The 26,107-nt window shown below is 44.8% G+C and overlaps 1 protein-coding gene and 1 long non-coding RNA gene across 6 annotated transcripts in view; one reads left to right on the top strand and one right to left on the bottom strand.

Moving 5' to 3' along the window:
- Positions 1–74: 74 nt before the first annotated feature.
- Positions 75–20,600, bottom strand: GRSF1 (G-rich RNA sequence binding factor 1). 4 transcript variants are annotated; one of them, XM_034958683.3, is made up of 10 exons: positions 20,005–20,600; positions 16,693–16,849; positions 13,650–13,805; positions 12,844–12,987; positions 12,077–12,212; positions 8,398–8,582; positions 6,655–6,776; positions 5,827–5,962; positions 4,829–4,903; positions 75–1,411 (listed from the first exon to the last, which is right to left on the bottom strand). In XM_034958683.3, exons 1-9 carry the CDS (start codon positions 20,362–20,364, stop codon positions 4,854–4,856), a joined length of 1,446 nt encoding a protein of 481 aa, XP_034814574.2. In that variant the 5' UTR covers positions 20,365–20,600; the 3' UTR covers positions 75–1,411; positions 4,829–4,853. The 4 variants fall into 4 exon arrangements, with proteins under 4 accessions (XP_034814574.2, XP_008959390.2, XP_008959392.1 ...); XM_008961142.4 differs by having other exon boundaries at positions 19,762–20,515; XM_008961144.4 differs by lacking the exon at positions 20,005–20,600 and adding an exon at positions 19,711–19,957.
- Positions 20,601–21,162: 562 nt separating this feature from the next.
- LOC129397599 (uncharacterized) overlaps positions 21,163–26,107 on the top strand; it is a 45,907-nt gene continuing 40,962 nt past the window's right edge. For both annotated transcript variants that reach the window (XR_008625158.2, XR_010111970.1), the window contains exon 1: positions 21,163–25,091. This is a non-coding gene — a long non-coding RNA (uncharacterized LOC129397599). The remainder of the gene's footprint in view (positions 25,092–26,107) is intronic.

Raw genomic sequence — 26,107 nt, 5'->3', positions numbered from 1 at the left:
ATATTAATATAGCAGGACTTGAGGTAATAATATATTCAGTTGACTCACAGACTCCAATAATAAATACTCTTAGGTAATCTTCAGCCTGAAACAAGTCTTCATTTATTGACTACAGTACAGTGATTTCGCATCTTAGCTGGTAATCAAAGATGGTTATGTATTAAGTAAGAGAAGACATAGTCTCTCTTCCAGGTATCACCTGTCAGAAACCTGGGCAAATTTAATTTTAAGAACTAGAACTGCATCTCCTGGTGGCAGTCGTCACCCTGAGAACAGGAACAAGGCAAAGAAAGCATACAGGATTTTGATTCTCCTACACAGGTGCACATAAAGTTAGTTTATTAATGACTATATGTTGAAGCCAGCCATTTTGTCCAATATTTAAATAACAAGCTGTTTAATATTAAAGCAGAAAGTACTGCCACATTGTGACAGAAGTACAGCTTTATCCATAAACCCTTCACACAATTATACATTAAATACTATTTTTATTTAAGCCAGGCACCCCTACTTGTTTTTAAATATGGGATGTACTACTGCATTAAAAAAGCAAATGAGGAGACTGATTTTTTTCCTATCTAGAGCTGGTTTAAATTCAAGTGAAGCCATTAATTTTCTTACCAGTCTGGACTGTTCTGACATGTCACTTCACAGTTTTGAGACTAACAAACACCCTTAGGTTTACCCCAAACCAAAAAAAGCCAGGGAGGGACAGTTTAGACAACTTTTAAGTTAAGACTAGAATGCCCCCTTAAGTAGATAGGCACCACCGTTATACGCCTATAGCACAAGGCTTTAGAAAGGCAAAACATTTCTAAAGACATAAAACCGCCAAATTGTCATTTACACTAAGCTGTGGTATTTTTTGTTTTGATTTTTAAAAATTCCTATCTCTAAGTAATCAAATACAGCAAAATTTAAAACTATTCTGCCAAACCATACCAGTTCAAAGGTCTGAAACCGTTCTTTGCTTTGGTGAATGTTTGGTTAAAATAAATCACTGTTTCACTCCATGAGAAGTTTTACATCAGAGCACTCAATTCACAGGCAAAAAAAAAAAGTTACTTTTTAAATGAAAGCGTTTAAAGAACACTGCTGAATAAAAATATGTGGTCTTTACAATGAGTAACATATCATCTATGAAAACAAACCATTTAATCATATAAAACAAAGACCATATTTTTAAATCAGATCCTGGACAGTTTAAACAAAAATTTTAATTTGTGGTTTATTTCATAATCCCAAACTGGATCTTTCATTTCTTCTTCTAAACAGTCCACTATGAAACTTTTCTTAGAAGCAATTAACCCAAAACACCAAAATCATTTCCCTAGCAGTTGCTGCTAATAAACTGGAACTGTATATCCCAAGTCCAAGAAAGATGTGCAAATGAAATGCTTCTTGCTTCACCCTAAAAATAAAACAAAAAATATTGTACATTTACTCAAGATGAAAAAGGATGGCACACATTCCCATACCATTTAAAATTGCAAATTCAAATTTTTCTCCTCTCTAATTTAGTGCAAGCTATCTGATAAACCGAGTTAAAGTGAGGAAAACTAGTCAGGCATTAGTGTTTACAGGCTGGTACAAAAAACTGAGTTTCAGAATATATTTTAAATAGATTTTAGCTATTATAAATATTTAACACCAAAGAATTGTGGGACTTCATATCCAAAAATAGCAACAGAAGAGGCCAGGCGCGGTGGCTCACGCCTGTAATCCCAGCACTTTGGGAGGTTGAGGCGGGCAGATCAGCTGAGGTCAGGAGTTCCAGACCAACCCGGCCAACATAAACCCCGTCTCCACAAAAATAAAAAATTAGCCGGCTGTGGTGGCGCATGCCTGTAATCCCAGCTACTGGGGAGGCTGGGGCAGGAGAATCACTTGAACCCAGGAGGCAGAGGTTGCAGTGAGCTGAGACTGTGCCATTGCACTCCAACCTGGGCAACAAGAGAGAAACTCCGTCTCAAAAAATAAATAAATAAATAAAAATAAAATACAAAACTTAGCCGGGCATGGTGGCATACGCCTGTAGCCCCAGCTACTTGATAGACTGAGGCAGGAGAATCGCTTGAACCCGGGGGGCGGAGGTTGCAGTAAGCGGAGATCACACCACTGCACTCCAGCCTGGGCGACAGAGAGAGACTCCGTCTCCCAAAAAAAAAAAAAAAAGCAATAGAATAGGATATAGTAATAGAATGAATGTCCGTGTTTTTTTGTTCCTTTTTTTTTTTTTTTTGAGACAGAGTTTCGTTCTGTCATCCAGGCTGGTGGAGTGGTGGCACCATCTCAGTCACTGCAACCTCCGCCTCCCAGATTCAAGTGATTCTCCTGCCTCAGCCTTCCCAGTAGCTGGAACTACACACATGCACCACCACACCCAGCTAATTTTTGTATTTTTAGGAAAGACAGGGTTTTGCCATTTTGGCCAGGCTGGTCTCAAACTCCTGACCTCAGGTGATCTGCCTGCCTCAGCCTCCTGAAGTAATGGGATTACTGGAGTAACCCACCATGCCTGGCCCCATGTGTTTTCAAGAAATCATTACAGGTAAGTGTCTCAAAAGAATGAGCCATTACCTGTAGAAAAGTGACTGCAATACAACAGTAATACTTACAATACCTTATGGGAAAAAAAAAAGACACCATATATTTAATCGAGGCAAGGAACATCAAGATGTATTAAGCAAATCTCACGGGTAGGTTAACACTATAAAATTATGTACTTCCTAAGGCAAAAAAAAAATGCCATTTTAGGAAAAGGAAGCAGTGGCACATTAACTGTGTTTATGGATGATACACTCTGGTTTCACATGGTATCCTTTTAAAAATACCTTAAAACAGAAAATGGCTGGGCGTGGTGGCTCACACCTGTAATCCCAGCACTTTGGGAGGCTGAGGCTAGCGGATCACTGGATGTCAGGAGTTTGAGACCAGCCTGGCCAACATGGTGAAACCCCGTCTCTACTAAATATACAAAAATTAGCTGGATGTGGTAGAGAATGCCTGTAATCCTAGCTACTTGGGAGGCTGAGGCAGAAGAATCACTTGAACCCGGGAGGCAGGGGTTGCAGTGAGCTGAGATTGTGCCACTGCACTTCACCCTGGGCAAAAAGAGTGAGATTTCATATAAAAAAAAAACAAAAAACAAAAGTAACCTGAGAAAATGGAAAAGATGTTTAAATTTAAGTGGGGAAAAAAAGCTAATGCAAGTCACATATCCAGTCTATTACGATTTATAGCTACTAAAGGTGGCTATTTTTTGGCAAACAGCATGATGTTGGAAATTATGCATAAAAATTCTATATGGAGATAATGCTCAAAGCTACCATATAAATCATAAGGAATTATGGCTGGGAGCAGTGGCTCACTCCTGTAATCCCAGCACTTTGGGAAGCCAAGGCAGGTAAATCACTTGAGGCCAGGAGTTAGTTCAAGACGAGCCTGGCCAACATGGTGAAACCTCATCTCTACTAAAAATACAAAAAAATTAGCCAGGCATTGTGGCGGGCACCTGCAATCCCAGCTACTCGGGAGACTGAGGCAGGAGAATCACTTGAACCCAGGAGGCGGAGTTTGCAGTGAGCCCAGACTGCATCACTGCAATCCAGTCTGCTCAACAAAGCAAGACTCTGTCTCAAAAAAAATAAAAAGTAGGCCGGACACAGTGGCTCACGCCTGTAATCCCAGCACTTTGGGAGGCCGAGGCAGGCGGATCACCTGAGGTCAGGAGTTCAAGACCAGCCATGACCAACATGGAGAAACCCCGTCTCTACTAAAAATACAAAAATTAGCTGGGCGTGGTGGTGCACGCCTGTAATCCCAGCTACTTGGGAGGCTGAGGCAGGAGAATCTCTTGAACCCGGGAGGTGGAAGTTGCAGTGAGCAGAGATCGAGCCATTGCACTCCAGCCTGGGCAACAAGAGTGAAACTCCATCTCACAAAAAATAAATAAATAAATAAATAAATAAAAATTTTTTAAAAATGAAAAAATATCATAATTAATTCTATTTCCCAGCAGAATTTTTTTTTTTTGCCCCCCACATCTGAGAAGCCAGAGCGAGAATTTTCATTCCTTATGTTGACACTTCAATTATCATTAGTTTGATCTTTATTAAAAAGGAATGGTGCCAGGCGGGGTGGCTCACTCTTGTAATTCCAACACTTTGGGAGGCAAAGGCAGCAGGATCACTTAAGGCCAGAAGTTCAAGGCCAGCCTGGGCAACATAGTGAGACCCCATCTTTACAAAAAATTAAAAAATTAGGTAGGCATGGTAGTACACACCTGTAGTCCCAGCTACTTGGGAGGCTGAAGTGAGAGAATCACCTAAGCCCAGAAGGCTGAAGCTGCAGTGAGCTATGATCGCACCACTGCTAGCCTGGGCAACAGAGCAAGACCTAGTCCCTAAAAAAATTTGAAAAATAAAAAGAGAATGGTTTCTACCATATTACAAATTAGTGAGTGAATGATTATTAGTTTATCAATAGAAAATAATTTCCACAGTTGTATCTTTTTTTTTTTTTTTTTGAGTCTCGCTCTGTTGCCCAGGCTGGAGTGCAGTGGCACAATCTCAGCTCACTGCAACCTCTGCCTCCCGGGTTCAAGTGATTCTCCCGCTTCAGCCTCCTGAGTAGCTGGAATTACAGGCACCCACCATCATGCTCGGTTAATTTTTGTATTTTTAGTAGAGACAGGGTTTCACCATGTTGGCCAGGCTGGCTTGAACTCCTGACCTCAGGTGGTCCGCCCACCTTGGCCTCCCCAAAGTGCTGGGATTACAGGTGTGAGCCACTGCACCCAGCCCACAGTATTACCTCTTAAATTTACCTTATTATCTGGAGCCCCTAGAGTCTTATTTTCCTTTTGGACATGAATTCAGGAACAGTTCAATATACCTATGATCTGAGGATAATGAGAAAGATTAGTTTTAAAAAGTTGAAAAGGCAGAAAAATATTACAGCCATTTTTCTCACAGTTCAGACAGCAACTCAAACCCTTTGCCCTTTCCTTTCCCTAATTAAAAACAAAATTTAGGCCGGACACGGTGGCTCACGCCTATTGTAATCCCAGTACTTTGGGAAGCCGAAGTGGGAGGATCACCTGAGGTAAGGAGTTCAAGCCAGCCTGGCCAATGTAGCGAAACCCCATCTCTACTAAAAATACAAAAATTAGCCAGTGTGGTGGCGGGTGCCTATAGTCCCAGCTACTCGGGAGGCTGTGGCAGGACAATCACTTGAACCCAGGAGGCGGAGGTTGCAGTGAGCTGAGATCACACCACTGCACTACAGACTGGGTGACAGACAAGACTCCGTCTCAAACAACCACAAACAAACAAAATGTAAAATGGACAAACAGGCTGGATGCGGTGGCTCATGCCTGTAATCCCGGCACTTTGGAAGGTCGAGGCAGGTGGACCATTTGAACCCAGGAGTTCGAGACCAGCCTGGCCAACATGGCTAAACCTGTGTCTACTAAAAATAGAAAAATTAGTCAGGCACAGTGCCAGGCACCTGTAATCCCAGCTACTCAGGTGGCTGAGGCAGGAGAATTGCTTGAACACAGGAGGCTGAGACTGCGGTGAGCCGAGATGGCACCGCTGCACTCCAGCGTGGGTGACAAAAAAAAAAGAAAGAAATTTGCAGGATAATTAGCAGACAAATTTTTTTAAATTATAATATAGTGTTTTATCTGTTACGTTTAATTTACTAGTACTAAAAGAATACAAATTTCTCAAGGAAAAATTCTACAATCCCAAAACAGAAAAAGATATTTGTAAGCAAAGACAAGCATCAAAAATGACAACGAAAGCCAAAGGCAGGACTTACGAACGTGGGACCGATCCTTGAGCATCGCTGCAACAGCATCCTCATGGGTCTCAAAGTGCACATCAGCTTCTCCAGTGGCCTTCCCACTGGAGCTGTATTCCATGGTGATTCTAACAGGCTTGAGTGGAGCAAAAAACTAAATGACAAACAAAGGCAGTCAAGAGGAACATGATGGATGTAAACCTACCTAGAAGTCTGGTGGCTCTTCATCTTTCTTTCAGACTTTGATTCATACACTTGATACATTTCTTTTTAGGAAATCTTTTTAAGCAGTAATATATTTATATATCTAGTATGTCTTCTGGCTTTTTACTTTTTCTCAGAACTCAAAGTGACATTTCAAATATCTGCTCTCAGCGAGCATGGTGGCTCACACCTGTAATCTCAACACTTTGGGAGGCCGAGGACAGTGGATCGCTTGAGGTCAGGAGATCAAAACCAGCCTGGCCAACATGGTGAAACCCCATCTCTACTGAAAATACTAAAATTAGCCGGGCATGGTGGCGCCTGCCTGTAATCCCAGCTACTCGGTAGACCAAGGCGGAAGAAATGCTTGAACCCGGGAGGCAGAGGTTGCAGTGAGCCAAGTTCACTCCACTGCACTCCAGCCTGGGCGACAGAGTGAGACTCTGTCACAAAAAAAAGTGATACCAAGCCACACTTTTCAGCTACAGAAAAAGAAGCAAGCTTTGCAACCAGGAAGATGCCATCTTACTATCCAACGCAGAAATACTATATTTTCTTCTCTACCTTCCCCAAATTAATACAAGTTCAATTTTAGAACTTTTGTTCAAATCTATTGAGATTGGATATCTTACTGCCACACACGTTTATAATGTCTTGGGCATTGGCTTGGAAAGGTAATCCCCTCATGTGGACAAAATGCAGAGAAGACGTAGTTCCAAAATCAGCAGCCTCTGGAAGCTTTTCTGGCACCTCCTTAGGCAATTCTGAGAGGTGGAACAGAAAGCACTGTTAAAACATAACAGCTTCAAGGGTTATTAACAGATTCTAATTAGGTATGACTTTTATGTCCAAATCCTCAATTCCTCTTAAGAGCATTAAAAGCCAAAATGATCTGAAATTTCTGCCACTCAACAAATATCACCCATAAGTACTGAATGCCTCAGACCATTACCAGTTTAAGAACTTACCCCTTTTTGTAACATCAGAGAGCAGGTAAAATGATTATGAATTAAACCCTAAAAGAGACTTTCTAGATTACAGGCACTGAAAAAAAAAAAAAAAAAAAAAAAAAGAACAAAGGCTGGGCGTGGTAGCTCACACTTGTAATCCCAACACTTTGGAAGGCTGAAGCAGGAGAATCACTTGAGCCCAGGAGTTCGAGACCAGCCTGGGCAACACAGCCAGACACTGTCTCTACAAAAAATAAAAAGAAAAATAAGTTAGCTGGGCATGGTGATGCATGCCTATAGTTCCAGCTACTCAGGAGGCTGGGGTGGAAGAACTGCCTGAGCCCAGGAGTTCAAGGTTGCAGTGAGCCATGATTGTGCCACTGCACTCCAGAATGGGCCACAGAACAAGACTTTGTCTCAAAAAACAAAAATATATATACACATATATATAGTGACAAGATAATCCCAGGGTACCAGTTTAAAAAGTATTTATCAAACTTAAAAGATTCCAAATGTTGCCCTGGGTTAGGAATCAAAGAAATAATTAAATCCAGAAGCAAACAAAAATCCTTACTTCAGGCGGGCACAGTGGCTCATGCCTGTAATCCCAGCACTTTGGGAAGCAGAGGCCGGCAGATCACCTGAGGTCAGTAGTTCAACACCAGCCTGGCCAACACGGGGAAACCCCATCTCTACTAAAAATATAAAAATTAGCCAGGCACAGTGGCAGGCGCCTGTAGTCCCAGCTACTCAGGAGGCTGAGGCAGGATGATGGCGTGAACCTGGGAGGCGGAACCTGCAGTGAGCCGAGAGTGCGCCACTGCACTCCAGCCTGGGCAACAGAGTGAAACTCTGTCTCAAAAAAAAAAAAATCCTTACTTCAGTCAATATTCCTGCTCATTACCCAAATCTTCCCTCATCTTAATTTAAATGTTGACATTTTACTTCCTTTTATCACATTTTTACTACCCAGCTTTTGATATAGTTAATAAAAATGATTAAATTTAAAACCTAGCAAAATAATTAAGCCTTTCTGCATATACTCAAAGTATGTAAAGTCCTATTAAATCTTTAGGCCGGGTGTGTTGGCTCACACCTGTAATCCCAGCACTTTAGGAGGCTGCGGCTCACTTGAGGTCAAGAGTTCCAGACCAGCCTGGCCAACGTGGCGAAACCCTATCTCTACTAAAAATATAAAAATTGGCTGCGCGTGGCGGCATGCGCCTGTAGTCCCAGCTACTCAAAGAGGCTGAGGCAGGAGAATCACTTGAACCCAGGAGGTAGAGGCTGCAGTCAGCCGAGATCGCACCACTGCACTCCAGCCTGGCAACAGAGCGAGACTTCATCTCAAAAAAAAAAAAAAAAAAAAAAAAATCACAAAACCCAAAACATTCAAGATAGACCCAATGAGTCTCAAGAAGAGGCAGGACCTTACCTATTTCCTTCTCACTTTCAAAAGCTGTCATGGGTTGAATATCCTCATTTACTTCATGTTCTTCAAAGACCATTTCTGGCTCAGTTATATACTTAGCAGTAGGAAAAGATGCGATTTTCTTTCCCTTATAAGAACCGACATGTGTTCGAACTTCATTCCTTCTGCTTGGAAATATCTCGATGTATCTATGTCAAAGCAAAAGTAAACAGGCACAAATGGTGCAAAGTAACTTTATACTGAACTCATTTAAAATAAACATGTATACATTATATTTCCAACAGCTTATGAAACACAGGTGTCAAAAGATAACAGGTAGGGAAAACTAATAATGCATACAGATAGTAGCCCATGAAAATATACAACAGAGTAGGTCACTGATCTAAGTTTTTGCATCAAGGTAACACTTTTTCTTCACATACATTTTAATAATATTTTCTACTCTGTTTTGCTTCATGAGAACAACTATGCTTAAGTTAATTGTGTATACAGAAAAAATTAATCTCATAAGGGTTTTTTAAATTGCTGGTTAACAATCTCTTGAAGCTCTGAAATTCAATTCTGTGCAAATTAATCATATCTGTATAAGATATTAAAAGTCACAGTAAAAGAAGAGCTAACTTCCACAGAACTTCACTAAAAGGCTGAGAATTCAAGAACTAAGTATCAATTATGACTTGCTATCACAGGAGGGGACTATCTATTAAACCCAAGCTTCTGGAATAATTTTTTTTTTTTGAAACTTGGATTTCTTGCTGTCACCCAAGATGGAGTGCAGTGGTGTGAACATGGCTCACTGCAGCCTAAACCTCCTAGGCTCAAGTGATCCTCCTGCCTCAGCCTCCTGAGTAGCTGGGGACTACTGCCGCCTGCTACCACACACTGCTAATTTTTTTTTTTTTTGAAGCAGAGTTTCGCTTTTGTTGCCCAGGCTGGAGTGCAATGGCACGATCTTGGCTCACTGCAACCTCTGCCTCCTGGGTTCAAGCAGTTCTCCTGCCTCAGCCTCCTGAGTAGCTGGAATTACAGGCGCCCGCCACCACGCCCAGCTGATTTTTTGTATTTTTAGTAGAGACAGGGTTTCACTATGTTGGCCAGGCTGGTCTCAAACTCCAGACCTCAGGTGATCCACCTGCCTCAGCCTCCCAAAGTGCTGGGATTATAGGCATGAGCCACCATGCCCAGCCCACACACTGCTAATTTTTTGTATTTTTTATTTTTGTAGACATGGGTTCTTGCCATGTTGCCCAAGTTGCTCTTGAACTCCTGGGCTCAAGTGATCCTCCCACTTCGGCCTCCCAAAGTGCTGGGATTATAGGCATGGGCCACCGCGCCCAGCACAGTTTCCTTTTTCTTAACATGGCCTTCTAAACTAAGAGTTATAAAACTAGCTTGTGTTTACAAATCTATAAAGATTACATGAGCACTACTTCTTTAAAAAAAAAAAAAAACCTTTGAGCCTGGACAACAAAGTGAGACACCATCTCTACAAAAGTTTTTTTTTTTTTTTTTTTAATTAGCCAGGAGACCAGGTACAGTGGCTCACACCTATAATCCCAGTACTTTGGGAGGCTGAGGCAGGTGGATCACTTGAGCTCAGGAGTGCGAGACCAGCTCGGGCAACATGCAAAACCCCGTCTCTACAAAAATACAAAAATTAGCTGGGTGTGGTGGCATGTATCTGTAGTCCCAGCTACTTGGGAGGCTGAAGTGGGAGGATTGCTTGAGCCCAGGAGGCCACAACTGCAGTGAGCTGTATCACACAACTGCACTCCAGCGAGGGTAACAGAATAAGACTCTGTCTAAAATTAGCCAGGCATGGTGATGCATGCCTGTGGTACCAGCTACAAGGAAAGCTGAGGTGGCAGGACTGCTTGAGCCCAGAAGGTCAAGGCTGAAATGAGCAGTGTTTGTGGCACTGCACTTCAGCCTGGGTGACAGAGCAAGATCCTGTCTCAAAAAACCAAAAAACCTTTGAACCACTTCTATCAGTAGATCCTGAAACACTGGCTTTGGAATGGCTGTTTTGTTTACTTCAAAGGAGCCGATTTAAAAGGCCAGAAAACAATAATAAAAAAAAATTAACGAAACAGTGATTTAACATTTGACATTTTAAACTGTACCTCCAAAGTTAAAGTTAAAACACAAATGAACCCACTTATCATCATGTGCATCCTGAGGTGATGTCAACATGAGATACTGTACAAGACAACTGATCTAATTTCTTCAAAAGTCAATTGCTTTTAAAAAGGGGGGAAGAATAAGTAAGGGGGATTTGCTCTAGTTCAAGAGAATCAGTGGTCAGGTGCAGTGGCTCACACCTGCAATCCTAGCGTTTTGGGAGGCCAAAGCGGGCGATCACTTGAGCCCATGAGTTTGAGGCCAGCCAGGGCAACACAGCAAGACCCCACCTACAAACACACACGCACGCACACATACACACAGCCAGGTGTGGCGGCACATGCCTATTGTTCTAGCTAGTTGGGAGGATGAGGCGAGAAGATTGCTTGAGCCCAGGAATTCAAGGCTGTAGTGAGCTATCATCATGCCACTGCACTCCAGCCTGGGTGACAGAATAAGACCCTGTGTCTTAAAAAAAAAAAACACACACACACACACAGAGAATTATGGACATAACAATCAAATGCAGTGTGTAGACCTTATCTGGATTCTGTATTTTTGTCCGGTGTGCTGGGTCACACCTGTAATCCCAGCACTTTTGGAGGCCGAGGTGGGTGGATGACTTGAGTCCGGGAGTTCTAGATCAGCCTGGCCAACATGGTAAAACCTTGTCTCTACTAAAAATACAAAACTTAGCTGGGCGTGGTGGTGCATGCCTCTAGTTCCAGCTACTCAGGAGGCTGAGGCAGGAGGATCACATGAAACTGGGAGGCAGAGAGAGGATGCAGTGAGCCAAGATCACGCCACCGCACTCCAGCCTAGGCGGCAGAGTGAGACTCCGTTGCCAAAAAAAAAAAAGGCTATTTTTGGTATAATTGGGAAAATGCTATTATGAACTGTTATTAGATAATATACTATTGCTAACGGTGTTACATATAACATTGAAATTATGTAAAAAAATCTTTTTAAAAGATGCATACTAAAAAAAACCCAGATGAAGCAAATGTAACAGATGTTACATTTTATATATAAATGTGTTAATCTAGCTGCTCTAGGTAGTCTGTCTATGGGTTAGTCCTGCCCCACAAGGAGCAGTCAAGCCGGGTGCGGTGGCTCACGCCTGTAATCCCAGCACTTTGGGAGGCCGAGGCGGGCGGATCACGAGGTCGAGAGATCGAGACCACCCTGGCCAACATGGTGAAACCCCGTCTCTACTAAAAATACAAAAAAAGCCGGGCATGGTGGCAGGCGCCTGTAATCCCAGCTACTTGGGAGGCTGAGGCAGGAGAATCGCTTAAACCAGGGAGGCAGAGGTTGCAGTGAGCCAAGATCGCGCCATTGCACTCTAGCCTAGGCAGAAAGAGTGAAACTCTGTCTCAAAAAAAAAAAAAAGGAGCAGTCGAAAAAAAATTGTTAATCTAAATTATGGGCATTTGATGGCTCACTACACTACTCTCTCTACTTTTCTATGTTTGGATAACTTTACAGTCATATTACAGCACATTCATCAAAATGACTTGATGTGTAACACTTCTGCATCATTAGTATCTGCTTTACTCACCGATTACCAATTTCTTCCCTGTGTTTCAACAGGGCTTGGTTGGCCATTTCTGGTTCTTCAAATTGCACATAGGCTTCCCCTGTTTTTCGCCTCCCTCTATAGTCCATCACAAAAGTAATGTCAACTATATTCAGTCCTAGGACACCAAGAGATTTTAATGCTACTAGCAGGCTTTTTTATCCTTAGAATTAACACCGTCATTCACATACTAATAAAATTTTTATTCTGTTTTGCCAGTCCCAAAACTGAATACATGCTTGACAGGAAGAAAATTATTATGCAGTCAAAAGTCAGTAACACCTACATACTTGAATTTCCAGAATAGGTAAGGTCCAAGAAGCCCACCCAAAACATACAATTCTCCCCACCAGTTTTTTTTTTTTTTTTTGCTGTTAATTATATACTAGGAAACAATAGAAATCACAGACTTCACTGCTAATGGTTCTAGGAATTAGAAAATACTTTTAAATTATATAAATTGTTGTTGTCTTACACAAATACAGCGACTATTATGAGAAGTTATTTCCTTCAATAGTAAAACCCTCATGAAATTATTCTGAAATCTGACTTCCCTCCTAAAATCTGCCTGATAGAACAAAAACACATACAAAATCTATAAATATTAGAAATTTAAGTGAAGAGCTCTCCCCTAAAGAACCTAATATAACTGCATGCCTTTGCCCAGAAACAGGCTCATCTAAGATATAGAAGGAGATACCAAGGGAAAAAAGATATGAGCTCCCAAGCATAATACAACTGCAAAGTACCTGCAAAGAAGTCTACAATGTCTTTCTCATTGCAACTATAAGGAAGTCCTCTCAAACGAACCACACCATCATTTACCACAGGCGAAGATTTGACTTGCAAGCTCTTCATTAAGGCATCCACATCTTCATTGTTTATCTCATATACTACGAAGAAAAAACACAACAGGGATGAAAAATTTACATAACAAAGGAACAAACCCATTAAAAAAAATCATTACAACTTGCTGGGTTATCTGAGAATTCAATAACTATTTTAATCTTTATGCGCTTCTCTAGAGAAAATAACAAATGACATTTATTGCATATTTACCATGCGGGCATAACTTCTTTAATTCTCACAGCTTGTAAGATACTTCATCGGCCAGGCACACTGGCTCACACCTATAATCCCAGAACTTTGGGAGGCCAAGGCGGGTAGATTACCTGAGGTCAGGAGTTTGAGACCAGCCTGACCAATATGGTAAAACCCCATCTCTAATAAAAATACAAAAATTAGCTGGGTATCATGGCATGTGCCTGTAGTCCCAGCTACTTGGGAGGCTGAGACAGGAGAATTGCTTGAACCCAGGAGGCAGAGGTTGCAGTGAGCTGAAATCGCACCACTGCACTCCAGCCTGGGTGACAGAGTGAGATTCCATCCCCCCTACAAAAAAAAGAAACTTTATCTCTTTATATTTTCACATCCTATAAAAGAATGCATTCATACAATCTAAATACTTCATTATTAAGGATCAAATAAAAACTACCTTGAAAAGTATAAAACCTAATGCAATGATCCCAAAAAGCCATAATCTGACTTCACATACCTTCCACATACCGCTGGCCCATGTACATGCGGTGCTTCTCTAAGGCTTTCTGCACATCCTGCTCTGACTCCATTTCAATTAAGGCATCACCCCTTCGTTTCCCATCTCTGTTTAGGAGAAAATGTATTCCATTCTCACCGTTGCGGATTCTGCAGTCTAAAAGTGTATGAGCAAAATCAATTGAAAACAGAAATCAAACTTTTAGCTCAATTATGTAAGTCACAAGAATGCAATTTTCCAACAACAAAGCAGGAAACAAGTGTCATATTCCTTACACAAATCCCCATCACTGAAGTCATCCAAACACCAATAAGGATTTAGTCTCTAAAACCTTCCAAGTAGAAAAGATAAGCAAACCTTAGCACAGAAGCTTATGATCTCCTTCCTGATCATTAAATAGCAAATCAGGACAGGCCCAACACAAAATTCATTATTTCTATTGCAATGTTTCTACAATCACTTAAGGAAATACAATATAGTTAAATTCATACATAAGTGTCTTCCTTTAAAATCATATCCATAGGTCTCTAAAATATTTCCTGTATGAGTAATTTTATTACCATAGTTTAACTTTTTGTTTTTGTAGAGAGGCGGTCTCATTTTGTTGCACAGGCTGGTCTTGAACTCTTGGGCTTAAGTAATCCTCCCACCTTAGTCTCCCAAAGTGCTGGGATTACAGGCATCAGCCACCACGCCCAGCCTTTTTCCCCTTTTCATACTGCATACTTTTTATAATGGGAGTAAGTCCAAGATGTAAGTGGCCAAGTGGCTTTAAAAAAAAGTTTGACCAGGCTCACTCTGGGCATACTGCCTAGGATTTATTCCTGCTCCACAAGGAGCAGCTAAAAAAATTAATGAAATAGCCAGGCATGGTGGCTCATGCCTGTAATCCCAGCCCTTTGGGAGGCCAAGGTGGTGGATCACCTGAGGTCAGGAGTTTGAGACCAACCTGGCCAACATGGCAAAACCCTGTCTCTACTAAAAATACAAAAATTAGCCGGGCATGGTGATAGGTGCCTGCAGTCCCACCAACTCAGGAGGCTGAGGCAGGAGAATCGCTTGAACCCGGGTGGTGGAGGTTGCAATGAGCCGAGATTGCACTACTGCACTCCAGCCTGGGTGACAGAGCAAGACTCCATCTCAAAAAAATTAATAAAAATAAATCATAGTCAGATATAGAAACTAAAAAAAAAATCCCACAGATATGTAAACCCTCCAAACATGTTATGAAGGGAACTTTATTCCTTGATACTAAGTGACCTTCTATTGTAAATGTCTGTATTACATAAAGAGTCACCCTTAAGTCCATATTTCCACTGACAGGATTGACTTTTTGATATGTATATATTAATACCACAGAGAAAAATAATTTCAAACCATGTAATTTTGTTTTTCAACTTTTATTTAGTACACGTATAGGACTGCTACACAGGTAAACCATGTGTTATGGGAGTTCGGTATACAGATAATTTAGTTATCCAGGTAGCAAGCACAGTACCCAATAGGTTTTATTTTTCTTTTTGAGACAGAGTCTATCTCTGTCACCACGGCTGGAGTACAGTGGTGTGAACTCAGCTCACTGCAACCTCCGCCTCCCAGATTCAAGCGATTCTCCTGCCTCAGCCTCCCAGGTAGCTGGGACTACGGGAGCGTGCCACCACGCCCGGCTAATTTTTTTTGTATTTTTAGGAGAGATGGGGTTTCAACATGTTAGCCAGGATGGTCTCGATCTCCTGACCTCGTGATCCGCCCACCTCGGCCTCCCAAAGTGCTGGGATTACAGGCGTGAGCCACTGCACTTGGCCCCGATAGGTATTTTTTAATCTTCTCCCCAACCCTCAAGTTGGCCCTGGTGTCTTGTTGTTCCCCTCTTTGTGTCCATGTGTTCTCATTGTTTAGCTCCCACTTGTAAGTGAAAACATACAGTATTAAGTTTAATGTTCCATGTTAGTTTGCTTAGGATAATGGTCTCCAGCACCACCCACATTGCTGCAAAGGACATAATCTCATTCTTTGTTATGGCTACATAATATTCCATCATACCAGCTGGGCACGGTGGCTCACGCCTGTAATCCCAGCACTGTGGGAAGCCAAGGCAGGCAGATCACAAGGTCAGGAGATTGAGATCATCCTGGCTAACACGGTGAAACCCCAGCTCTACTAAAAATACAAAAAATTAACTGGGTGTGGTGGCAGTCGCTACTAGGGAGGCTGAGGCAGGAGAATGGTGTGAACCCGGGAGGCGGAGCTTGCAGTGAGCCGAGATCATGCCACTGCACTCCAGCCTGGCAACAGAGCGAGACTCCGTCTCAAAAAAAAAAAAAAAACCTACATAGTATGATGGAATTTTTTTTTTTTTTGAGACAGAGTCTCACTCTGTCGCCCAGGCTGGAATGCAGTGGCACCATCTCAGCTTACTGCAAGCTCCACCTCCCGGATTCACACCATTCTCCTGCCTCAGCCTCCCAAGTAGCTGGGACTACACGCCTGGGTAATTTTTGTATTTTTAGTAGAGACGGGGTTTCACTATGTTAGCCAGGATGGTCTCGATCTCCTGAGCTTGTGATCCGCCCGCCTCAGCCTCCCAAAGTGCTGGGATTACAGGCGTGAGCCACTGCGCCTGGCCCATACTATGCAGTCTTAACGTTAAAATACTTTTGTTGCATTCAAAGTCTTTATACATATGTAAATTGAGACAGTCTCACAGTGTTGCCCAGTGTGGTATGGAACTACTGGCCTCAAGCCATCCTTCCACCTTGGCCTCCCAAAGTGCTGATTACAGGCCTGAGCCACTGCCCCTGGCCCAAAGTCTTTCAATTCGTTACATACCGCAAACAACACACATGGTATCACTTGGTATATGCAACCAACCAGAATGAGACAGTTCCCAACCATCAAAAAGGAAGGTGACAGCGTAGTCTGACATGGATTTGTAGCACTACCTTTTACTCAGACAAAATTACATACTTAAAACATACATTCCTGCTTGTGAGAAACAATATAAGGAAAAAAAAAAAAGAAATAAAACATACATAAAATATACCTGAAAAAAAGTTAAGCACATCTTCCATAGTGCATGACCAGGGCAGTCCTTGAGCTCGAATGAGAAAGACATCATCCACTTCCTCTTCTAACTTGGACGGGGCCAATTCACACTCAGGGGGTGGTGGAAGGTCTTCCAGGTAAGTAGTTTTGGACTCCTTCCAAAGGAAATGAAGAATTGTAAAAAGAGTTGCATTTACAGGTAAAAAATGTAAAAAAATTCTTAGAAAATGTTTATTCTACAAACTAACATTCTAGATATTATTTCAGAAGCAAAAAGTAAACTTCACCAATCTAACCCATCCTGTTTTGGCTTAAATTGTACATCCAAAAGCCATAAGCAGGTATATCCTAAAGGTTTGGCAGGACACAAATTTCATTCAGGGTTTGTTTTAAAATTCATCAACCCCAAATTATAGCTAACAATAGTGTAGTTAAGGCAACACAAGAAAGGTCCCAACAATTTGACAAATATTTGATTGCCCCTACACACAGTGTTTGCCGCCCTCATCTGAAATAGCTATCTAGAATACGATAAGCATACAAGATGAGATACTGAGTGCTATAAATAAGATACAAAATACTACAGGAATTCAAATCAGAGCACTAACAGAAGAATCAGGATGTGACATGAGATGGGCCTTGAAGGAAGGATAGAATTTTTATGAGGATATAAAAGATAGGGTATTCCAGTTTGAAGGCGAGAGAAAGAAGCAGTACGACCAAACGCCCATTTGAAAAACAGCAATTAATTCCAACTGTTTAAATTAGGAGCCAAAGAAGGTGACCTGGCAAAAGAGGTTGGTACCATAGAGCAGAGGGCCTTGAGTGTGGAGCTCAATGTGTGTCCTTCACTTGGTAGGCAAAGATAAGTTAATACAAGACACTGAGGACTGGGTAAATCAACAAGACAGCAGGACGCCTTGGGAATATTCCTCTGTCAGCTGGTATGCCAGACCAAGTGATTAAGGGAAAGATCTTAAAGACAACGGCAGCAGTGTGAGGCTAAAGACTTGTAAAGTCTCTTTTATCGGATTAAGTAAAACTGGAATTTAGTAAGAATCCACGAAGCACTACAACCATAACCTAAGAAGACAACTCAGGCTTTAAGACTTGCACTCTACTGGGCCAGGTGCGGTGGCTCACGCCTGTAATCCCAGCACCTTGGGAGGCCGAGGTGGGCGAATCACGAGGTCAGGAGTTCAAGACCAGCCTGGCCAACATGGCGAAACCCCATCTCTACTAAAAATACAAAAAATTAGCCGGGTGTGGTGGCGTGTGCCTGTAATCCCAGCTACTCGGGAGGCTGAGGCAGGAGAATCGCCTGAACCCGGGAGGTAGAGGTTTCAGTGAGCTGAGATCTCGGCATTTCACTCCAGCATGGGCAACAGAGCAAGACTCCGTCTCAAAAAAAAAAAAAAAAAAAGACTTGCACTCTACCGGACTAAGGACAGAGATATCTTTCTACTATCTGTCATTTTCTTTTCTTTTCTTTTTTCTTGAGACGGAGTTTCGCTCTTGTCGCCCAGACTAGAGTACAATGGCGCAATCTCGGCTCACTGCAACCTCCCCGGGTTCAAACGATTCTCCTGCCTCAGCCTCCCGGGTAGCTGGGATTACAGGCGCCCGCCACCCCGCCCGGCTAATTTTTTTGCATTTTTTTAGTAGACACGGAGTTTCACCATGTTGGTCAGCCTGCTATCGAACTCCTGACCTCAGGTGATCCACCCGCCGCAGCCTCCCAAAGTGCCGCGCCCAGCCCTATCTATAATTTTCATTAAGGCTTAATGTTAGGCCGGGCGCGGTGGCTCACGCCTGTAATCCCAGCACTTTGGGAGGCAGAGGCGGGCGGATCACGAGGTCAGGAGATCGAGACCACGGTGAAACCCCGTCTCTACTAAAAATACAAAAAATTAGCTGGGCGCAGTGGCGGGCGCCTGTAGTCCCAGCTACTCGGGAGGCTGAGGCAGGAGAATGGCGTGAACCCGGAAGGCGGAGCTTGCAGTGAGCCGAGATCATTCCACTGCACTTCAGCCTGGGCGACAGAGCGAGACTCGGTCTCCAAAAAAAAAAAAAAAAAAGGCTTAATGTTTAGTTTTAAGGAATAAATGTAAGCAGTGTCTAACACATAGTAGATGCTCTACAGATATCACTGCAGTCAATTTCATAGAAAAAAAAAGAGAGAAGCTAGCTCACAAAAGTTTATTGGAGATGGTTTTGTTGTGGTTTTTGTAGACAACTTTCCCCATTTTTCCATAATTCCATAAGCATCACAAGCTTTTACAGAAAAAGGCAGCGTAAAGTATTGGGCCAGGATTCAAATCAATTAGCTCAGCCACTGGCAGACAGCAGCCATGCTGATTAGCCTCCCAGTCTCCCTAAGTTAAAGGAGAAGCACAAATTGAATTAAGATAAATATGACCTAAGGAATCAGGGGCTGGGTAGTTAAAAAGTGTGCAGACAGTTCCCAGATGCCACGTACCAAGAAGAGAAAGGTTCATCTACAAGGCACAAAATATTTGCAATCTAAGTACACACCGACTTTTCTAAAAAAATTAAGAAAAAATGGAAAGGAAAACATTGTAAATTCATTCCTGGGACCCCAAGTTGTGTCCTCAACCCTCAACGCTCCCTCCCATTCACCCCCTCCCCCCAACAGCTAAATCTCCAAACTGCTTTCCCAGACGAAGCGACACACAGTCCTAAAAGACCTTCTGTATGAGTGGAGTTGCAGAGGTGACCTTCAGTAAACCGGGACAGCTCGTCTTTCCCTGGGGACAGGAGAGGGAACGGCGCGATGGGGACAGGCTCCTTCCCTACAAGCCAGCCCACGCAACTGTGTGCGCGCACCTTCCCAGCAGCGGCCGACCGAGAGGCGCCGAGGGCCGCCCAGGCCTAGCGCTCGGGCTGCACGGAAACTCCCAACCCTCCGGCGGGCTCGGGCCTCGCAACTTCACAACCAGCCGGCGGAAAGCAAGAAGATGCGAGGTGGGGGCGTCAGCAGCCTCACGAAACCTACCATGGGCCAGGCGGGGAACAAGGCCTCAACATTCACCCCAGCCACACTTACACTGCCCAACCGACCAGAGACTCGAGGCGAGAACAAAACAAGCAGAAAACCCGACGCCTGGGAGAGCTTCCCTTGTTCCAGGGCCCAATAGGAGCACAGGGTGGACGGGGGCGGGTGTGCGGCGAGTGTCGCGGATCCCCGGGCGTGCCCGCGAGGCGCACACGGAGGGACGGAGGGGCGCGGGGGCGCGTGCACGCGGCCTGGGAGGGATCTCGCGCCAGGTCCCTCGCGGCGCCCACGTACCTGGCTGTAGCTGCGCGTCGGGACCGCGGCCGCCGCCGCCGCCAGCGACTGCGGCAGCAGAGAGGCACGGAGGGCAGGGTAGGACGCGGCGGCCGCGGCCGCGGCAGAGGTGGCCACAGGGGGAGGCCCCGCCAGCCTCCCGGGAGGCACAGGCCCGGTCTGGAGGCCACGCGTCTGGGAGGCAGCGGCCGCGGCGGCCCCGAGCAGCAGCAGCAGGCGGCGGCGGCCGGAGACGCCCGACGGGATAGAGCCAGCGGCAGAGTAGAAGGGCAGGCAGGCGGCGCCGGTGCGCCGGCAGCTGCTGCAGTTACAGCCGCAGCCCCGGAGCAGCGCCCCGAGTACCCAGCGCGTGCCGGCCATGGACTCCGGAGGCGGCGCGGGGCCTGAAGGCAGCTGCTCCCGCAGCGATAGTGGAACGGAAGTGGAATCCAGGGCCGGTTGGGGGTGGGGTGTGCCTGGCACATGCGCCGCGGGCACTGGGTGGGGGGCCTCCGAGAGTCGGAAGGAGGTGGAGGAGAGTGCGACGCTCCGCCCAGTCTCCGCCCTTGGGCGGGGCTGCCCGTGGTTTGGGCGGGGCTGCCCGTGGTTTGGGCGGGGCTGCCCGTGGTTTGGGCGGGGCTGCCCGTGGTTTGGGCGGGGCTGCCCGTGGTTTGGGCGGGGCTGCCCGTGGTTTGGGCGGGGCTGCCCGTGGTTTGGGCGGGGCTGCCCGTGGTTTGGGCGGGGCTGCCCGTGGTTTGGGCGGGGCTGCCCGTGGTTTGGGCGGGGCCCGGGGAAGTGGGTGCAATCGAACTGCTCTTTTTTTTTTTTTTTTTGAGACGGAGTCTCGCTCTGTCGCCCAGGCTGGAGTGCAGTGGCGCGATCTCGGCTCACTGCAAGCTCCGCCTCCCGGGTTCACGCCATTCTCCTGCCTCAGCCTCCCGAGTAGCTGGGACTACAGGCGCCCGCTACCACGCCCGGCTAATTTTTTGTATTTTTAGTAGAGACGGGGTTTCACCGTATTAGCCAGGATGGTCTCGATCTCCTGACCTCGTGATCCGCCCGCCTCGGCCTCCCAAAGTGCTGGGATTACAGGCGTGAGCCACCGCGCCCGGCCGAACTGCTCTTTTTTCAGGCGGTGGACACTGAGGCCCAAAGTAAGTGAGGCTAGGGGCCTGGCGCAGTGACTCATTCTTAGTGACTCATTCTTGTAATCCTAGCACTTTGGCAGGCAGAGGCGGGCGGACTGCCTGAGGTCAGGAGTTCGAGACCAACCTAGGCAACACGGTGAAATCCCGTCTCTACTAAAATACAAAAAATTAGGTCGGACGCGGTGGCTCCTGCCTGTAATCCCAGCACTTTAGTAGGCCGAGGTAGGGCGGATCACCTGAGGTCAGCAGTTCAAGACCAGCCTGGCCAACATGGTGAAACTGTGTCTCTACTAAAAACACAAAAATTAGCCGGGTGTGGTGACGGGTGCCCGTAATCCCAGCTACTCAGGAGGCTGAGGCAGGAGAATCGCTTGAACCCAGGAGGCGGAGGTTGCAGTGAGCCAAGATCGTGCCACCACACTCCAGCCTGGGCGACAGAGTGAGACGCCATCTCCAAACAAACAAACAAAAAAATTAGGTTAGGGCCATCCTGCTCTGGGTAGGGCCGAGAGCTGTAGCACAGGTCTGTGCTGCCCGGCGCTGTGCCACCGAAACCCGTGGTGTGAGTGGCTAAAGAACCCTTTCTGAAAGGAATTGTGATACCCTGGTTATAAAAAAATCGTTGGGATAATATCAGAGATTTGGTACCCCCCGAATTTGAGGTATGTGAGGAAGGAGAACTTCGTTGTTTTAAAATGAAATATAGGCCCGGCGTGGTGGCTCATGCCTATAATCCCAGCGCTTTGGGAGGCTGAAGTGAGAGGATCACTGGAGCCCAAGAGTTCCAGACCAGCCTGGGCAACATAGGGAGACCCCGTCTATACAAAAAATAAAAAAAGCCGGGCGTGATGGCGTGGGCCTGTAGTCCCAGCTACTTGGGAGGCCGATTGCTTCAGCCCAGAAGGTAGAGGCTGTGGTAAGCTATGATTGCCACCACTGAACTCCATCCTGGGTGACAGAGTGAAACCCTGTCTCAAAAAAAATAAAAGAAAACATATATATTTATTATGTACTGATAATACATAACAAATGTGAACCCTCCCCTAATGAAACTGTATTCACAAGTGAACACACAGAGATTTGCACACACATACACGAAGACTGGTTGTGCAGCTTTCCTCCTCCTGAGCCAGGACTTGTCAAAGACAAGCAAAAGGAAGTTGTTAGAGTAAAAAATAAGAGAAAGCTAATATTTTTAAAAACTCCTTACTGTGGAAAATGTCAAACAGAAGAGCAGAATGAATTTCCAGAACTTCATAAATTGTCAACACTTTTCAATCTTGTGTCATCTATCCCCTACCACCATCTTCCAAACCTTATTTTCTTTGCTAGAATATTTTAAAGCAATGGGTATTACATTTAAAGTTTGACTTGTTTAACCTGGACTACTTTTAGGTAAGGAAAATTCAGTATTTCTTAGAAAACCCTTTCCCCAACCAAAAAACAAAGAACAAGAAAAAAATTGATAGGCTTGGCTCTATGAACCTGGAGTATCAAAGAAAAGGGGGTTTAGTTTTGTTTTTTGGGCTAAAATACAGTCCGACGGAGAGTATTGTCATTTTTATACAAAAACAGGGGCAAAAGAAAAGGCAACAGTGCAAATACTTCATCTTCCAGGAAGGGAGGCTGGGATGCCTCAGTGTTAAAATGACAAAAGAAAACCCTAGAGCAAGAACTATGATCCCTCAGAGGAGTCCCAAAAATGTCCAAGACAGCCTGGCTGGGAGAGGGGGTGTGGGAAGGGCAGGCCCCCAAGAGAGGTCCCCACATCCTCTGGCTAGAGGCTAGGCCCAGGACCCACCAATGCCAGCAGCCCTCACCTCCCTTTGGGGTGGGAGCAGGTGCTGAGGTCAGGCTGGTTTTTGTTTCCCAGTGCTTGTTCGTGATTTGTTCTTGGATACCTGGAAAGGGGCCAGTTGAGGCCTCAGGGGTTGAGGCCCCTCTGGAAGTGTGGTTCCTGGGAATGGGCCTGGACATAGAAGCCACTGGATGTCTCTTCCCTGAACAGTAATTTTGTTCATCAGTAATCCTGTAACTTCCCAAGGAAAACAAAGAACAGGCTAGTCTTCCCCACCCCAGCCAAAAAAGAGAAGGGGGTTTCTTCATCTGCAAGATTTGGGAATCCTAGAGTTACTTATTTATATAGAGACAGGGTTTTGCTCTTTTGCCCGAGCTGGGATGCAGTGGTGGGAATATGACTCACACTAGCCTTGACCTCCCGGGTTCAAGTAATCCTCCTGCCTCAGCCTCCCAAAGTGCTTGGGATTACAGGCATGAACCACCACGCCTGACCTATTTTTCTTTTCGTAAGCCTCCCTTTCAAGAAGGAAAATGGGTTAGCCCTTCCTAACAGATCATCACTACAAATAACAGGTTGCTGATGTATTGGAGACTCTGCCTATATTTACTCTTGCCCTCATTTTCTTAATAGCAGCAGTCATCATCTATAACATAAAAATCTGAATGGATTGGAAACCTAAATAGACAGAAATCCTGTACTTTATAATCAGGAGTATAAATAATAAGAGGCAGCCTGGGCAACCTGGCGACATCCCGTATCTACTAAAAATACAAAAAATTAGCTGGGCGTGGTGACACCTGCCTGTAGTCCCAAAAGGTCACACGCTCTCTCACAGCACAAACTGACCCTAAAACCGGAGCCCACAAGGTTGAGGCTTCAGTGAGCTGAGACCGCACCACTGCACTCCAGCACTCCAAAGTAGCACCTGCCATCCTCATGACAGAGTGAGACCCTGTCTCAAAAGTAAATAAATAAATAAAATTAAATTATAAGAGGCCATTGGTTTGGACTGAGCTCTTCTACTATGCCCAAAAGACCAAACCAAAATGCAGTTACTCACCTTCCACAAGACCAAGCTGAAACTAAGTTTATTTGACCTTCTGAGTAATCAGGAGAGACAGATAATGGCCAAATCCTCAGACTGGTGTTAGCTGGCAGGATAAGGAAGTCCCCTCTGCTTTGACCTTTATAGGGAAAATACCTGAAACAACCAATCTGCTTTGTATTCTCTGTTTCTACTTTCCTTGGCCCTTTTCTATCTACAAACCCAAACTCCTTTGCTCAGCTCATCAAAACACTCACTCTATAGAATGAGATGTTGCCCGATTCTAGAATAGAAAATAAAAGCCAATTAAGATTTATAAAAGCTGAGGCCGGGCGCGGTGGCTCAAGCCTGTAATCCCAGCACTTTGGGAGGCCGAGGTGGGCGGATCACCTGAGGTCGGGAGTTCGAGACCAGCCTGACCAGCATGGAGAAACCCCTCTCTACTAAAAATACAAAATTAGCTGAGCATGGTGCGCATGCCTGTAATCCCAGCTACTCAGGAGGCTGAGGCAGGAGAATTGCTTGAACCCGGGAGGCAGAGGTTGCGGTGAGCCGAGATCGTGCCATTGCACTCCAGCCTGGGCAACAAAAGCGAAACTCTGTCTCAAAAAACAAAAAAAAAAATTTCTAAAAGGCGTGTGCGGTGGCTCACGCCTATAATCCCAACACTTTGGAAGGCTGAGGCGGGCAGATCACTTGAGGTCAGGAGTTCAAGACCAGCCTGGCCAATATGGTGAAACCCCATCTCTACTAAAATACAAAAATTAGCTGGGCATGGTGGTATACACCTGTAATCCCAGCTACTTGGGAGGCTGAGGCAAGAGAATCGCTTGAACCTGGGAGGTGGAGGTTGCAGTGAGCTGAGATCGCACCACTGCATGCTAGCCTGGGCGACAGAGAGAGACTCTGTCTCAAAAAAAAAAAAAAAAAAAAAGATTTGTAAACTAAATTCATTGTAATTTTGTCTTTTGACAGTTCTGGCAACCGACAAAGGGACCTAAAGGACACTGCTGATGACTTCTGAGACTCCCGGAGGAATATCAGAGAGGTGCCACAGAGCCACAGATGCCTTTTGAGGTCCTCGGTCTTCCTCATGGAGCCTCAAGGGTTATAGGTAAGTTCCTCTCGGGTGGACTCCCTTTTTTTTTTTTGGCTTTTGAATTTAGGATTAGTTTATGCTGTGAGACAGTGCATGACCTTTTGTGGTTTGCAGTGGCTGACAAGTCATTGGCAAGAGCTGCAGTTTTGTCTTGGCTGGGTGCGGTGGCGCATGCCTGTAACCCCAGCACTTTGAGAGGCAGGTGGATTGCTTGAGATCAGCCTGGCCAACATAGCAAAACCCCGTCTACTAAAAATACAAAAATTAGCCAAGTGTGGTGGTGCGCCCCTATAATCCCAGCTACTCGGGAGGCTGAGGCATAAGAATCGTTTGTCTCAAACAAACGAAGAAAGAAACAAGCAGAAAACAAAAAGAAAAAACAAACAAAAAGAAGAGACGGGGTCTGATGCTATTGTCCAGGCTGGAGTGCAGTGGTTATTCACAAGCACAATCACAGGACATTACTGCCTCAAACTACTGGGCTCAAGCGATCCTTCTGCCTTTGCTCTGAGTGCCTGGGATTATAGGATTACAGGTCTGTGCCATTAAGTCTGGTTTAAGAGCTGCAGTTTTTTTCTTTTTTGGGAGGGGGGGGTTTGTTTGTTTTTTAGTTGTTTACCTTACTCATGGACTCAGGTAACAAGGAGCTGCATTTTAAGACAGTGTTGCTCTAAGTGGTTATTACTGCAGGAGGCATGAACTCTGGCTTTTGGAATCTGCTGGAATTTGAATTCTATCCTTTTTGTTAGGTTTTCTTGCATGCTTAGGTAGGAAAAAAATCACTGGGTAAGTTGGTCAAGGGGATCTCAGAGCCAAAGCCACCATTTAACTAGTGGGCACAGTTCAGGTACTTTAGAGCTATTAAAGTGCTGGCCACTAAAAAATGAGACTACCTGTTAGAATAAACTAGACATGAAACAAGGTAGCATTTGCCATCCTCAATAAAATGTTTATGCAGTGAGGTACACTATGAAAGAATTATACCACCCAACCCCATGATGTTTCCCTCTTAGGCTGTTTTTTTTTTTTTT

This window comes from Pan paniscus, chromosome 3 (genome assembly GCF_029289425.2).
Source record: "Pan paniscus chromosome 3, NHGRI_mPanPan1-v2.0_pri, whole genome shotgun sequence".
Lineage (NCBI taxonomy): Eukaryota > Metazoa > Chordata > Mammalia > Primates > Hominidae > Pan > Pan paniscus.
This window is presented reverse-complemented; position numbering and strand designations above follow the sequence as displayed.

Bases quoted from the DNA above. Each gene is read 5' to 3' on its own strand.
- GRSF1 (XM_008961142.4), bottom strand. From the start codon at position 20,364: ATGGCCGGCACGCGCTGGGTACTCGGGGCGCTGCTCCGGGGCTGCGGC. The intron at 16,850-19,761 runs GTAAGTGTGGCT...TTCCTTTGGAAG, and splicing joins TCTCTGGTCGGTTGGGCAGT to GAGTCCAAAACTACTTACCT. The intron at 5,963-6,654 runs GTGTGTGGCAGT...TTTGTCATTTAG, and splicing joins ATGCCCAAGACATTATAAAC to TTTTTTGCTCCACTCAAGCC.